Source organism: Nematostella vectensis, chromosome 9, assembly GCF_932526225.1.
Source record: "Nematostella vectensis chromosome 9, jaNemVect1.1, whole genome shotgun sequence".
Classification (NCBI taxonomy): Eukaryota; Metazoa; Cnidaria; class Anthozoa; order Actiniaria; family Edwardsiidae; genus Nematostella; species Nematostella vectensis.
In genome coordinates, this window is record NC_064042.1 from 10,626,643 (window position 1) to 10,638,374 (window position 11,732).

The 11,732-nt window shown below is 40.4% G+C and overlaps 3 protein-coding genes across 3 annotated transcripts in view; 1 reads left to right on the forward strand and 2 right to left on the reverse strand.

The window, feature by feature from the left end:
- LOC116605640 overlaps positions 1 to 5,620 on the reverse strand; it is a 48,996-nt gene extending 43,376 nt beyond the window's left edge. The window contains exons 1-2 of the mRNA XM_048732007.1: positions 5,217 to 5,620; positions 3,022 to 3,084 (exon numbers count right to left, since the gene is read on the reverse strand). The gene's annotated coding sequence lies outside the window, so the exon portion shown is untranslated. The remainder of the gene's footprint in view (positions 1 to 3,021; positions 3,085 to 5,216) is intronic.
- The window catches only part of LOC5512697 (E3 ubiquitin-protein ligase rnf168), a 32,714-nt gene that overhangs the window by 5,748 nt on the left and 15,234 nt on the right, over positions 1 to 11,732 (reverse strand). The window lies entirely within an intron of this gene.
- LOC125572132 lies at positions 3,060 to 4,863 on the forward strand. Its single transcript, XM_048732013.1, has 2 exons — positions 3,060 to 3,205; positions 3,392 to 4,863. Exon 2 carries the CDS (start codon positions 3,749 to 3,751, stop codon positions 4,832 to 4,834), a length of 1,086 nt encoding a protein of 361 aa, XP_048587970.1. The 5' UTR covers positions 3,060 to 3,205; positions 3,392 to 3,748; the 3' UTR covers positions 4,835 to 4,863.

Sequence of the window (11,732 nt, forward strand, 5' to 3'; positions counted from 1 at the left end):
AAAACGTCCGCAGCCATTTTGTTTATACGCCGCCAAAGGAACTGGGCACTACAGATGAGTGTTTCTATAGGAATGGATCAGCGAATGGGAACTGAGGAACTCATTTACAAGGCTAGGGTACCAAGTAAAACATGGCGGACGAAGGAAAGGGAAATATCACAGAAGCCGGCGATGTAGGCTGTTTCCCACCGAGAATAAGTGTGTATTTTATGCCAATTAGCTGAAACATTAATCATTTGTTATTATATGTATTGTTTGTTTCCAATTTGATTAAATTCAATTTAATATAGGGTACGAATTTGTATCTACCTGTGTGTTATTTTGATGAATGACGCAGCGTAATTTTGCTTGTCTTAGAAGCAAATAAGTTTCTCCTAAGCTTTAGAATTGGGCAACGTCTAATATTTAACCCAATATGCGTAATTCAACTCCTATAATATCCGAAACGTGACAGATTTTATCAGCCGCAATAAAAACAAGCTCAAATTTAGGCGGGATTTTCGAAACGATTTATTGAGTTTACGGTCAAATCAAGTATTTCTCCTCAAATATACTATACTGTGTAGTAATGGCGGGGACTTTTGGTTGTGGATTTGCACGAGTTGCGGTAAAACAGAGCTACCAGGAAGAAAAGGGGAAGCTCGAGAAAAAAATAGAGCAGCGTTGGCTAAGTTATCTGCACAAATTTGGCGGGGAGTTCCAACGTGTATTCCATGTCGACTTCACCACGTTCAGAAAGAGATCGCAGGCGCTAAACAACTCCATACGAAGAATAACACCATCTGCACGGGCAAGGTACATTAAGCACTTTTCTTCGTTTAAATGGCAATCCCTGACAGAGAAAGAAAAAAAGAAGCACACTCTCCGTGATTGCAATGGATGCCTGACACACCATTACCCAATGCATTCCCTGCTGGCTTCCATTCCAAATAATGTAAAAAACCAATTATAAACACTAAACCAGCCTTGGCTTTAATCAAGGAAGCGAAAAAGCAAGGAAAGGGAAAGAACAATCCGAGAGCAAGCGCCAAAGCTGCAAAATCGATCGCTAAGAATATATGTGCTAGCATCTCCGGTCCTTTTGAAAAACTGACTGGAATGACCTTTGCCAAGGCTCAAACCAAAGTCCCAAGTCTAGGCCTGCAACTAAAAAAATCTCGAAATCAGCTCAAACAAGAAAGGTGGCAGAGGGCGCTTACAGAAAAGATACACATGCAAACACTGATGGCAAAGCAAGATTGCGATGTTCTCCTGGCCACGAGGCAGTCGTATTCTCAACAGGAAAAACAACGACTTGCTCTCTACTTCGAGACAAAAAGCGAGGCGTCGTCTCGTGTACTAAAGAGGAGGCACCTCGAAAACAACGGGAAATGTAAAAAAAAAGCGTCATTCACCACCACCATGTGAAGTTGACTTTGACAAAGAAGGACTTCTTGGGGAAGATAATGACATGGCAGACAATACACAGGTTTGTTTATTTATTTTTTACCAAATACATGTAACGTCAAACATTTTTTCCCCTTCTTCATCCTTTTCCCTCATTTATAATATATATATATATATATATATATATATATATATATATATATATATATATATATATATTGAATCATTACATTTATTTCACAGATCAACTTCTCTGACCTAGCAAGAAGGTACGGCATCTCCACTGAAACAAAACTGGGCAACATGGTTGTCAAGGAGTTCCTTGAGAGTGAAGGGGTAGACCTAAAGAGATTCCAGACCTACCACCGAGCCAACGCACCCCGGATACGGAGAAAACTCCAGAGGATGTATGGTGGGGAGGTGACTGTCCCGGTTCCAAGGACAAATGAGAAGATAAAAGAAACATTGCAGGTAAAACAACTCCTAACATAGTATCTTAATCCACTTTATTCATTTGCTAATGAGTAAAAAATATAGATAAAAAATAAGGCCCTTTCTTATTTTCTAAACATAATATTTTTGTTTCTATAGGCTAAAATAGAAAGCAAGGAGTATGTTCTCGGGGAACTGGTAGTTCCAAGAACATACAAAAAGCTTCTGCTGCAGCCAGATGGTTCCAGACCATGAAGATACTAAGGAGAAGCTAAAAAGGCTCGAGAGCACCAGGCACATCATGGTTTGGAGTGATAACTCAACAGCAATGAACCATGGCCATTTTTTTGCTCGTTCAGTTTCTGTACGATCCAGCATTTTTTATACAAGCGATGAAATGAAAGAATATGGCCATGTGATGTTGATGTTATCAGTCTAGTGGAGAAGCCTCATGTTTACATTATTGGGCGATGTGGCTCTTCTGAAGCAGAGAAGCTGTGTTACATAGAAACAAGAGTAGAATGCTTGATGGACATGGGACACAAATGTTCCACTTCAACAGGTAGAGAGGTAAATGACATTATGCGCTTCTTCCATGGTGATGGCCCTGAACAGCAGTTTGAGAGTGGAGAGCAGAAAGGTGGTAATGCTGGCTGCAGTGCTTGCAGTGGTGACACAAGAATGTATTCTAATTTAACATATTGTTTCCGGCGTCCAGAGCTCTCACTTGCAGATCACAAGGCGAAAGTGCTTTCAGGCCCTGCAGGAAAAAAACAAAAGAAATGCTGGAGTTAAGCCCTTCCATAATTTAAAGATAAAGGAGCTGGAGGTGCAATGCAGGGCCAGGGGCATAGCAGACTTCGGCTGCAGGAAGAGCCTTCAGGACAATCTAAGTCAAGAGCTTGGAGGAATTCAAGTGTACCGGCCTTGATGTTTCCTCACCAAGAGAAAGAGCTAGAAGAAACCAACATAGGTATGGAAAATAACCTTTAACATTTCACATATGATGGAGCTAGAAAAATGATAAAAAGGGGGGTTTGATGTGGAATGGGGGAATTTGTATTGAGTAGCAAGCAAATCAGATCACAATATTTACAATGCTATGCAAATTGACTTTTACATTAACACATAAAGTGGACACCAATGTTCACATCATTATTCCAAATATTGAATAAGATTGAAATTATTTATCTTACACTTTACCTTTGTTTCAGGATTTTGTTTCAGGAACACATCTCAAACATAGTTGAAGAACTGCCACTGCACCTAGAAAAACAAGAAAAACAAGAATTTGAAAGGGTAAAAGCTACTGTCACTGGCACTAAAGACAAGCTAAGAGGCACAGACATGAGGCATCTATGCGCTGTTCTTGGAAAGCAAATGAGAGGTAAGTTACACATTGTACTTAAAGGAAACACAATCAAGATCAAGTTAAAATAATTGCATGTTAGCTAAATTATGACAGCAAACCTGCAAATTTTCTATTAAACATTAATTATTAGAGAGTTGACAACAACAGAAAAAGTAGCGGATAAAGTAAATTTACTCAAAATGGTTTTGTTTTATTTGACAGGTGTCATGTCTGAGAAACCACAAACAGTCTTTGATACTCTAACAGAAGTGTCAAGACTATTGTATAGCCACCCAAGCAAAAGATGTCCAAGAGATATTTTGTGTCTCCACAACCAGAGCTTCCTTCATGCCATGACTTTGAAAGAGGTTATCAAGGAAACAAAGTCCTTGACCAATCGAAAGCTGTATGGGCGCTACTTCCACTCTCTTGTTGTCCATTCCCCAATCCAGTCAAGACTGGTCAGTGGTCGATCTGTAAATACTGAACAGCAGGAGCCACTTTAACACCTTCTCTGCAATAGCAGAAAATACCTCGAGCAGACGTCCTGGTGAAATAATCACACCCGGCCTAGTTCGTATGCAGGCTGAACTAAAGCTAGCTGACCAACACAGAAACACCTTGAGTGAACAAGTATCCAAAATCAACAGTATTGCCAAGTCATCATCTGCACTATCCAACTCAATCATTCCAAACAGATATATTCTTCGACACCCTAATGATTATCAGGCTCACCTGGAGCGCATCTCAGATTTTCTTTTGTGTGGAGAGGGTGTATGGTGGAGGCAAGTTGCTAGTGGTGTGGAGTTTTTTGATGGCCCCCAAGAGTTAGGTTCAAGGACAGCTGGTCCACCACTTCATCACTTTAGATCACAGACAATAAAATCAGAAAGAAGTTATCTACAAGAGTGCTGGGACAAGTGCTTGAACAATGATATTCCAATTCCACACTACAAAGTCAAGATATATGATGATGATGGTGATTTAAAAGTGAGCAAGCTCACTGGGTTTTTTAATGATGATGATAAAGAGGAAGAGGAGGAAGACAGAGCAGAGGAGTGTGAAGAAACTGAAGCTCACATAATAAGCATGCAAGAGGAAGTGAATGATGATGAAACTGAAGAGGAGGCAGACATGAAGGGATATGATGAAGACATTGTAGACCTTCAGCCCCAGGATGAAGAAGAAGTAATTGAAGAGAAATTAGATGACCTGCAGACACAGTGCCACATAAACACCGGCTCACATGAGGCAATTCATCAGCCCCCACCTGAACAGCCTGTCCCTCACAACCAGTCTGTTAGTCAAGCTCAATCATCTTTTACTTCAAAATCAACTTTGGCTAATAATGTTCTCAAATGCATCCCAAGTGATTCTCATGCTGTGAGAACTCTGGACAAGGCTAGGACACAATTTAGAGAGCATCCCTTTGATAAGGATATCCAAAGGAAATACGAAACCACACTGGCTAAAATCAAAACAACAGTGCTCTCAGCTCATTCCCAGCTCAAAGAAGAAGTAATGCGCTGGGAAAAAACGTTCTTCCTTCGAAAATGCACTGAACCCACATCAGATGACATTTCTGAAGACCCCAAAATAAGTAAAGTCAAGCAAAAATTATATCTTTGTCGCAAACTACTAAAGCACTGGAAAATCACTGCTTAAAATTGTGAGCTTACATTTCTGTGACTTTTTGTATATTATATATCTGTCTGACATAAATCAATGCTTTTATCGCGGCTATGTTTTTATAATTTCACGACAAACAGAACATGTCACGATTAAAGCCGGTAATTTTATTTGAGCTTACTTATTAAAATAGTCCTCAGATAAGAATGTAATATAGATTATTTTATCACAAAATTATAGAGTTTAGATGAGCCTTCCATCGGGAAAATGCTACATTTTTAATAAAAATGACTGCTCGTCTCATAAATATAGATTTAGAATTCCCTCAGCGATAAATTATGTTGTTTGCTCTACATAACTAGTATTGTTATGATATTTGAGGAGCTTGATAAATGGTACGGATAAAAAGGGAACTTACCTCTTGAACTTTAATTCGGGTCTACACCGGTTCCCCGTCTTTCTTTCCCTAAAGAAGTAGCTTCCGCTTCACAAAAAAGCTTTCATGTACGAATTATGCGAACAACACGGTGACGGGCACACACAGTACCAATGTTCCGCTGACCATGTATAACGATGGCGCACATCTTAGGTATCGTATGACGCAAAGGTCAATCGCTGACAGGAAAGGCGATCAATTTACTTATCCCCCTCTACAGAGAGAGGTGCTTTCTCTACGGGATTTGATTGGTCATTAGAGTATGCCGATCTTCCGATCTTGAGATTGTGATTGGTCGGGTTTATAGGAGGTGGGCCTGGGAAAGAGTACCATGGTGCATATAAACCGTGAATCTCCAAAAGCAATCAGTTTGGCTCCCGCGAGGGAGCTGAAAGGGTCCCGACACAAGCAAAGAAGACTAAAACAAAGAAAAACTACAGTGATTCTCATGCTGTGAGAACTCTGGACAAGGCTAAGACACAATTGAGAGAGCATCCCTTTGATAAAGATATCCAAAGGAAATACGAAACCACACTGGCTAAAATCAAAACAAAAGTGCTCTCAGCTCATTCCCAGCTCAAAGAAGAAGTAATGCGCTGGGAAAAAACGTTCTTCCTTCGAAAATGCACTGAACCCACATCAGATGACATTTCTGAAGACCCCAAAATAAGTAAAGTCAAGCAAAAATTATATCTTTGTCGCAAACTACTAAAGCACTGGAAAATCACTGCTTAAAATTGTGAGCCTACATTTCTGTGACTTTTTGTAAATAATATATCTGTCTGACATAAATCAATGCTTTTATCGCGGCTATGTTTTTATAATTTCACGACAAACAGAACATGTCACGATTAAAGCCTTTAATTTTATTTAAGCTTACTTAATAGTCCTCAGATAAGAATGTAATATAGATTATTTTATCACAAAATTATAGAGTTTAGAGGAGCCTTCCATCGGGAAAATGCTACATTTTTAATAAAAATGACGGCTCGTCTCATAAATATAGATTTAGAATTCCCTCAGCGATAAATTATGTTGTTTGCTCTACATAACTAGTATTGTTATGATATTTGAGGAGCTTGATAAATGGTACGGATAAAAAGGGAACTTAACTCTTGAACTTTAATTCGGGTCTCCACCGGTTCCCCGTCTTTCTTTCCCTAAAGAAGTAGCTTCTGCTTCACAAAAAGCTTGCATGTACGAATTATGCGAACAACACGGTGACGGGCACACACAGTACCAATGTTCCGCTGACCATGTATAACGATGGCGCACATCTTAGGTATCGTATGACGCAAAGGTCAATCGCTGACAGGAAAGGCGATCAATTTACTTATCCCCCTCTACAGAGAGAGGTGCTTTCTCTACGGGATTTGATTGGTGATGTTATAATATTATTTGTTTTGGGCCCCCTGTGGCCATCGGATAATGGGGTCTCTTGAGGGCTCTATTGAGGTCACGTGGGTCTATACATATTCTGATGTTGTCTTTGGTTGGTGGGCTTTTCTTTTCTTTGCCTTTTCGTTTATCGATTACTAACATCGAAGAGACCCAAGGGGTATGTTCTTCTTCTTTAACAATGATCCCATCTTCTTCCATCTCTCTCAGCTTCTGTTGAGTTGGGTCTAACATGGATACTGGGATCTTTCTGGGTGCGTGTATAACTGGAGTTACTGCAGAGTCTACCTCTAGGTGTACTTTGTTGGGTAACATTCCTGGTTTGTTACTGAAGCAATCAAGGTAATCTTTCAGAACAGGGTCACTTGTGAGGGTTGTGGTACTTTTGCTTTGTTCTCTGGACAAGTCGATGTTTGATGTTTGTGCTGATGGTGAATCTAGCAATGTGAGATCCATGAACTGTAGGACTTCAAGATCAAGGCAAGCCTCACAACTTAGTAGTGGGGTGAACTCTCCATCAACTACAAGATATAACAGATCTATCTTTCGATCTTTGTACTGTGTTGGAAGGCGGACACATCCTTTAGGGTAGATGGGCTTAGTCGCAAGCCAGCCCTTCAAAGGCTGGTGTACACGTTTCAACGGCTTGTTGGTGATGCTCTTGTACAAGTTGTAGGGGATGACAGTAGCCTCCGCACCCGTGTCTGCTTTCAGTTTGACCTCTTTTCCTGCTATCATGACTTTTATCAGGCTCTTTTTGGGTTGCTGGTTCTGTAACACGCTTCCGACTTCAATGGATCCAAAGTATGTGTGGGTTTCGTTGCTGTCACTTGAGTCATACTCCTGTTCCACCACATGCACTTCTGGATCTTTTTTCTGTTTGTTTTTACACATCTTTGCAAAATGGCCTGTTTTGCTACAAATCTTGCAATTTCTTTTAAAGGCTGGGCATCGTGTTGGGTGTGCAAATGAATGGCGATATCCACAGAACTTACAAGACGGCTGTTCTTTCTTAACTTGGACTGGTTGCACAGACACTGTTTTACTTGGGACTACTGTCTGTGGAACAAACTTATACTTCTGCAGCTCAGTCGCCTCATAAGTTCTGCAGTAATCATGCGCGGTTTGTAGGGTAAGGTCTGGCTTTTTCAACAACTCCCCTCGCAATTCATCGCTGGTTACTCCCCCCACAATACGGTCTCGTATCAATGAATCTCTAAGTGCTCCAAAGTCACAGTTTAATGAAAGCCGTTTTAGCTCACTAACAAAGTTGTCAATTCGTTCACCCTCCTTTTGGTTTCTAAGATTGAAGAGCAGTCGCTCATAAATGACATTCTTAGCTCCTCGACAAAGTTCATGGAACTTTCGGCACACATCACCATAAGATTCATTACTCTCGCCTGCAGTATACACAAAGTGGCTATACTCTTCAATTGCACTCGGTCCAGCACAGTTAAGTAACAAATTAACTTTTAACTTATCTCCCTTGTCGTCCTTTCCTTTTGCAACCAAGTAAATTTCGAACTGCATTAGGAACTTTCTCTTCAATTTTCGATGATACATTTCCCCACTTTCGGCCATCGTTTCCTTGTTTTGTCGACTTTTCTTTAACAATTAATATTCTCCAGTGGTTAACCACTTCTAACACCATGTAATAAAAGGTGTTTACTTCAAAATTCGGTTGTTTCTTTTACAATAAAGCTCTACAAAATCAAATCTAACGAGTGAAAAAGCTACAACATAAGACAACGAGGAGCCCCATCCTCGGGGGGGCCCATAAGATAAATAAGGGGCCACAGGGGGCCCAAAACAAATAATATTATAACAATTGGTCATTAGAGTATGCCGATCTTCCGATCTTGAGATTGTGATTGGTCGGGTTTATAGGAGGTGGGCCTGGGAAAGAGTACCATGGTGCATATAAACCGTGAATCTCCAAAAGCAATCAGTTTGGCTCCCGCGAGGGAGCTGAAAGGGTCTCGACTCAAGCAAAGAAGACAAAAACAAAGAAAAACTACAGTGGGATTATTAAGACGCCCACATGAAAAAAAGTAAGAACATTTCTCCAGTAACAATGCGCAGGAAAGAGCCAACGGAGCATGATGAAGAAGACACATGCGCACAATATCCCATCCAGGAAACAGGCGGGAAAGAGTCAACGGAAGATGACGAGCGAGACACATGCCCACAATATCCCATCCAAGAAACAGGCGGGAAAGAGCCAACGGAGCATGATGAAGGAGACACATGCCCACAATATCCCATCCAAGAAACAGGCGGGAAGGAGCAAACGGCGCATGATGAACGGCGCATCAAACGTTACGAGGAGGAGGAGGAGGACGTCGTGATGAAGGAGGAGAGGAGAAGGAAGAGGACATGGAGCTGGACGTTGGGAAGGAGGACGTGATTCCGAAGAAGATGGAGACCCGAAAGTCATTGTTGTTTAGAGTACTGAAGATTAAGAACCGAAAGTCATTGTTGTATAGAGTAGTGAAGATGAAGACCCGAAAGTCATTGTCGTATAGAGTAGTGAAGATGAAGACCCGAAAGTCATTGTCGTATAGAGTAGTGACGATGAGGGAGGTAACGAGGAAGACGATCCTGTGGCCGACATGGATGTGGTCGATACCTACAACCTAATGGAAGTGATTGACCATTTTGTGGCATCGGTGATCATTCAGGTTATAGAAAAAAAAAGTATGATGACTTCGACATGGAGTCCAATAGCGATGCGGAGTTATGGATGAACAACTTTTACAAAGCACCCGACGTATTGGGCAAATAGGATTTGGTCTTGGCTACAAACACTTGATACTACTTATCCAAGGGCATTGGAGAAGTTATATTAAGGATCAAAATGATGATGTCATCGAAAGGGCGTTGCCAGGATTGTTGAGGGACCAGGAGACATCAAGTTAAGGGGTAACTCCCCTCACCCTAAAAAGAGACGTCATAGTTTTAAAAGCCTTTTATTATTAAAACATTTTGTGATAAGTTTTCAAAAGACGTTATGAAAAAATCATCATTAAATTGTTTTTTATTGTGAAAAGTAAATGATGCCCACATTGAAGGGGAGCTCCCCTACCATCCAGGCTTCAACTCGCAAGAGTTCCCTTATGGCGTGAGCACAAGGACTTTATAAATAGCAATTAAAAAAGAAATGAACAGTGCTTTTAGTAGGGATTTTTAATAGTATTTTTTACTGCAATAAATGGCTAATTACATTTAATTGGTAATGATTTCTCTACTTTCCTTAGTTACCCTGCTAACAGAGGCTTTTCCCTAGCGTTTCCCGGTTGTGCTTGTATTCGCGATTCTTGCTATTCTCGTTGTTTTGATCGTTTAAACGGACAACGCGAAATCCCGGAAACGCGAATCGGCAATTAAATTGTTAAAAACAAAGAGAAAGAAAAGCTCTGCTTGCTAATGGATTTGCCTAGAAATTTTGCTCGTCCCTCATGTTCCAAGAAATTACCGCCAAACTCAACAAGGTATATTATACTCGATCATAACCGTCGACCCATCTCCCCCTTTCGACCTTATTTTCAGATAAGTATTTATACGACGTTCAAACAAATGTCTATCAAAGAATAAAGTGGATTCTCTGAGTTATATGCACACGTGTTTCGCTCTTGACAGATTGAAAAAGAAAGCCCTCACCAGTGGCCGCTTTGAGATTGAAAGATGTATAAAACGATTTTTATAAGGCGCGTTAGGGTATTTTCTGTGTTCTTCTTGTTAGTGAATTCGTTGTGTGTAGGTTTAAAAAGGTCCCTAAGATTTTTAGTGCTGGAATTTTTATGCTTCGTTGTTATGTTACATTTTATGTACATTATTGGATGAAATTATTCCCGATTCTGTTTATTTAAGTATAGTCCCAATTCAAATGATGTTTACTGCTTTTTCGTCAGAAGTTTGTCAGATATTTTAATCTGCTATCTTAGTTTTCACTTGATCAATCCTCAATCTTTGATCCCCTGTCAGATGTGTCATATGCCCTATTCATCCCCCAAAGCATCACCAGAGATGTAGCAGGCCTCGAAATATTGGGGGGGGGGGGGGGGCACGATACAGAAACGTATACAACAAATATTGGGGTCACAACCTTAGTTGTGCCTTAGTCGTGATGTCAGGGCCATTGCCAGTATGAGCCGAAGCAAGGCACTTGCCTTCTTTGTGATTCAGAAAAAGAAAGCCCATCAAAATAGGCTTAGGCTTATCTTTGGCTTTATTGCCTTAAAGCCGCATTGTCACCAGTTTACTTCCGGAGGTCCGACGGAAACCTCAACCGTTAAATAATATTAACGGAGAGATATTAAACAGGCCATCCGCTCTAAATTATCAATCACATCCTCAAAGAAACTTCCAACAAACACACTGTTTTTAATATTTTGAAATATTTTTCGCGTTTTCCGTTAAAAATCATCGGATATTGTTACGCAATCGACCGGAAGTAAACTGATGACAATGCGGCTTCAATTACTAAGCATATGGCTATTTGACCAATCCTATATTATCTGTCTTTCTTTTTCCAGGATCTTCAATCAGCAGTTCTGTCACTCATCCTACAGTGTCAATCTACCTACCCACTCCCCCCTCCCTACTCAGATGTGGTGTGCCGGCAGGGTCTGTACCGGGGCCTCCTAGCATGCCTCATCTGTCGCCCACCCGGTGCCCCCTCCATTATTCACTGTGCAGTGCAATGCTTCACGTGTGGGATGCAGGATCCAAGTCTTCAGGTAATATTGTCAATAAAACATGACGCTTATGTAAAAAAATATATTTATACATATAAATGAATGACAGTTTTTATGACTTCACCTCCTCTTCTCATATCTACTCATTTTCAGTGAATTATTCATGACATCACTTCCGCCTCATATATATATATATATACTCCCTTTACTACTGCTTACTGGACTATACCCGTACAAATCCGTGTGTATACACGCACGTATATTGTGAAATCCGTGTTTATATTTATGATTTTATACTATCCACACTGAAATTCAATATTTGTCACATATTTTGCTATAAATGTTTCTCGGTTTTAACGATTTTTTTCTTTGATGTTGAGAGTTCCGATATAACTATTTCATA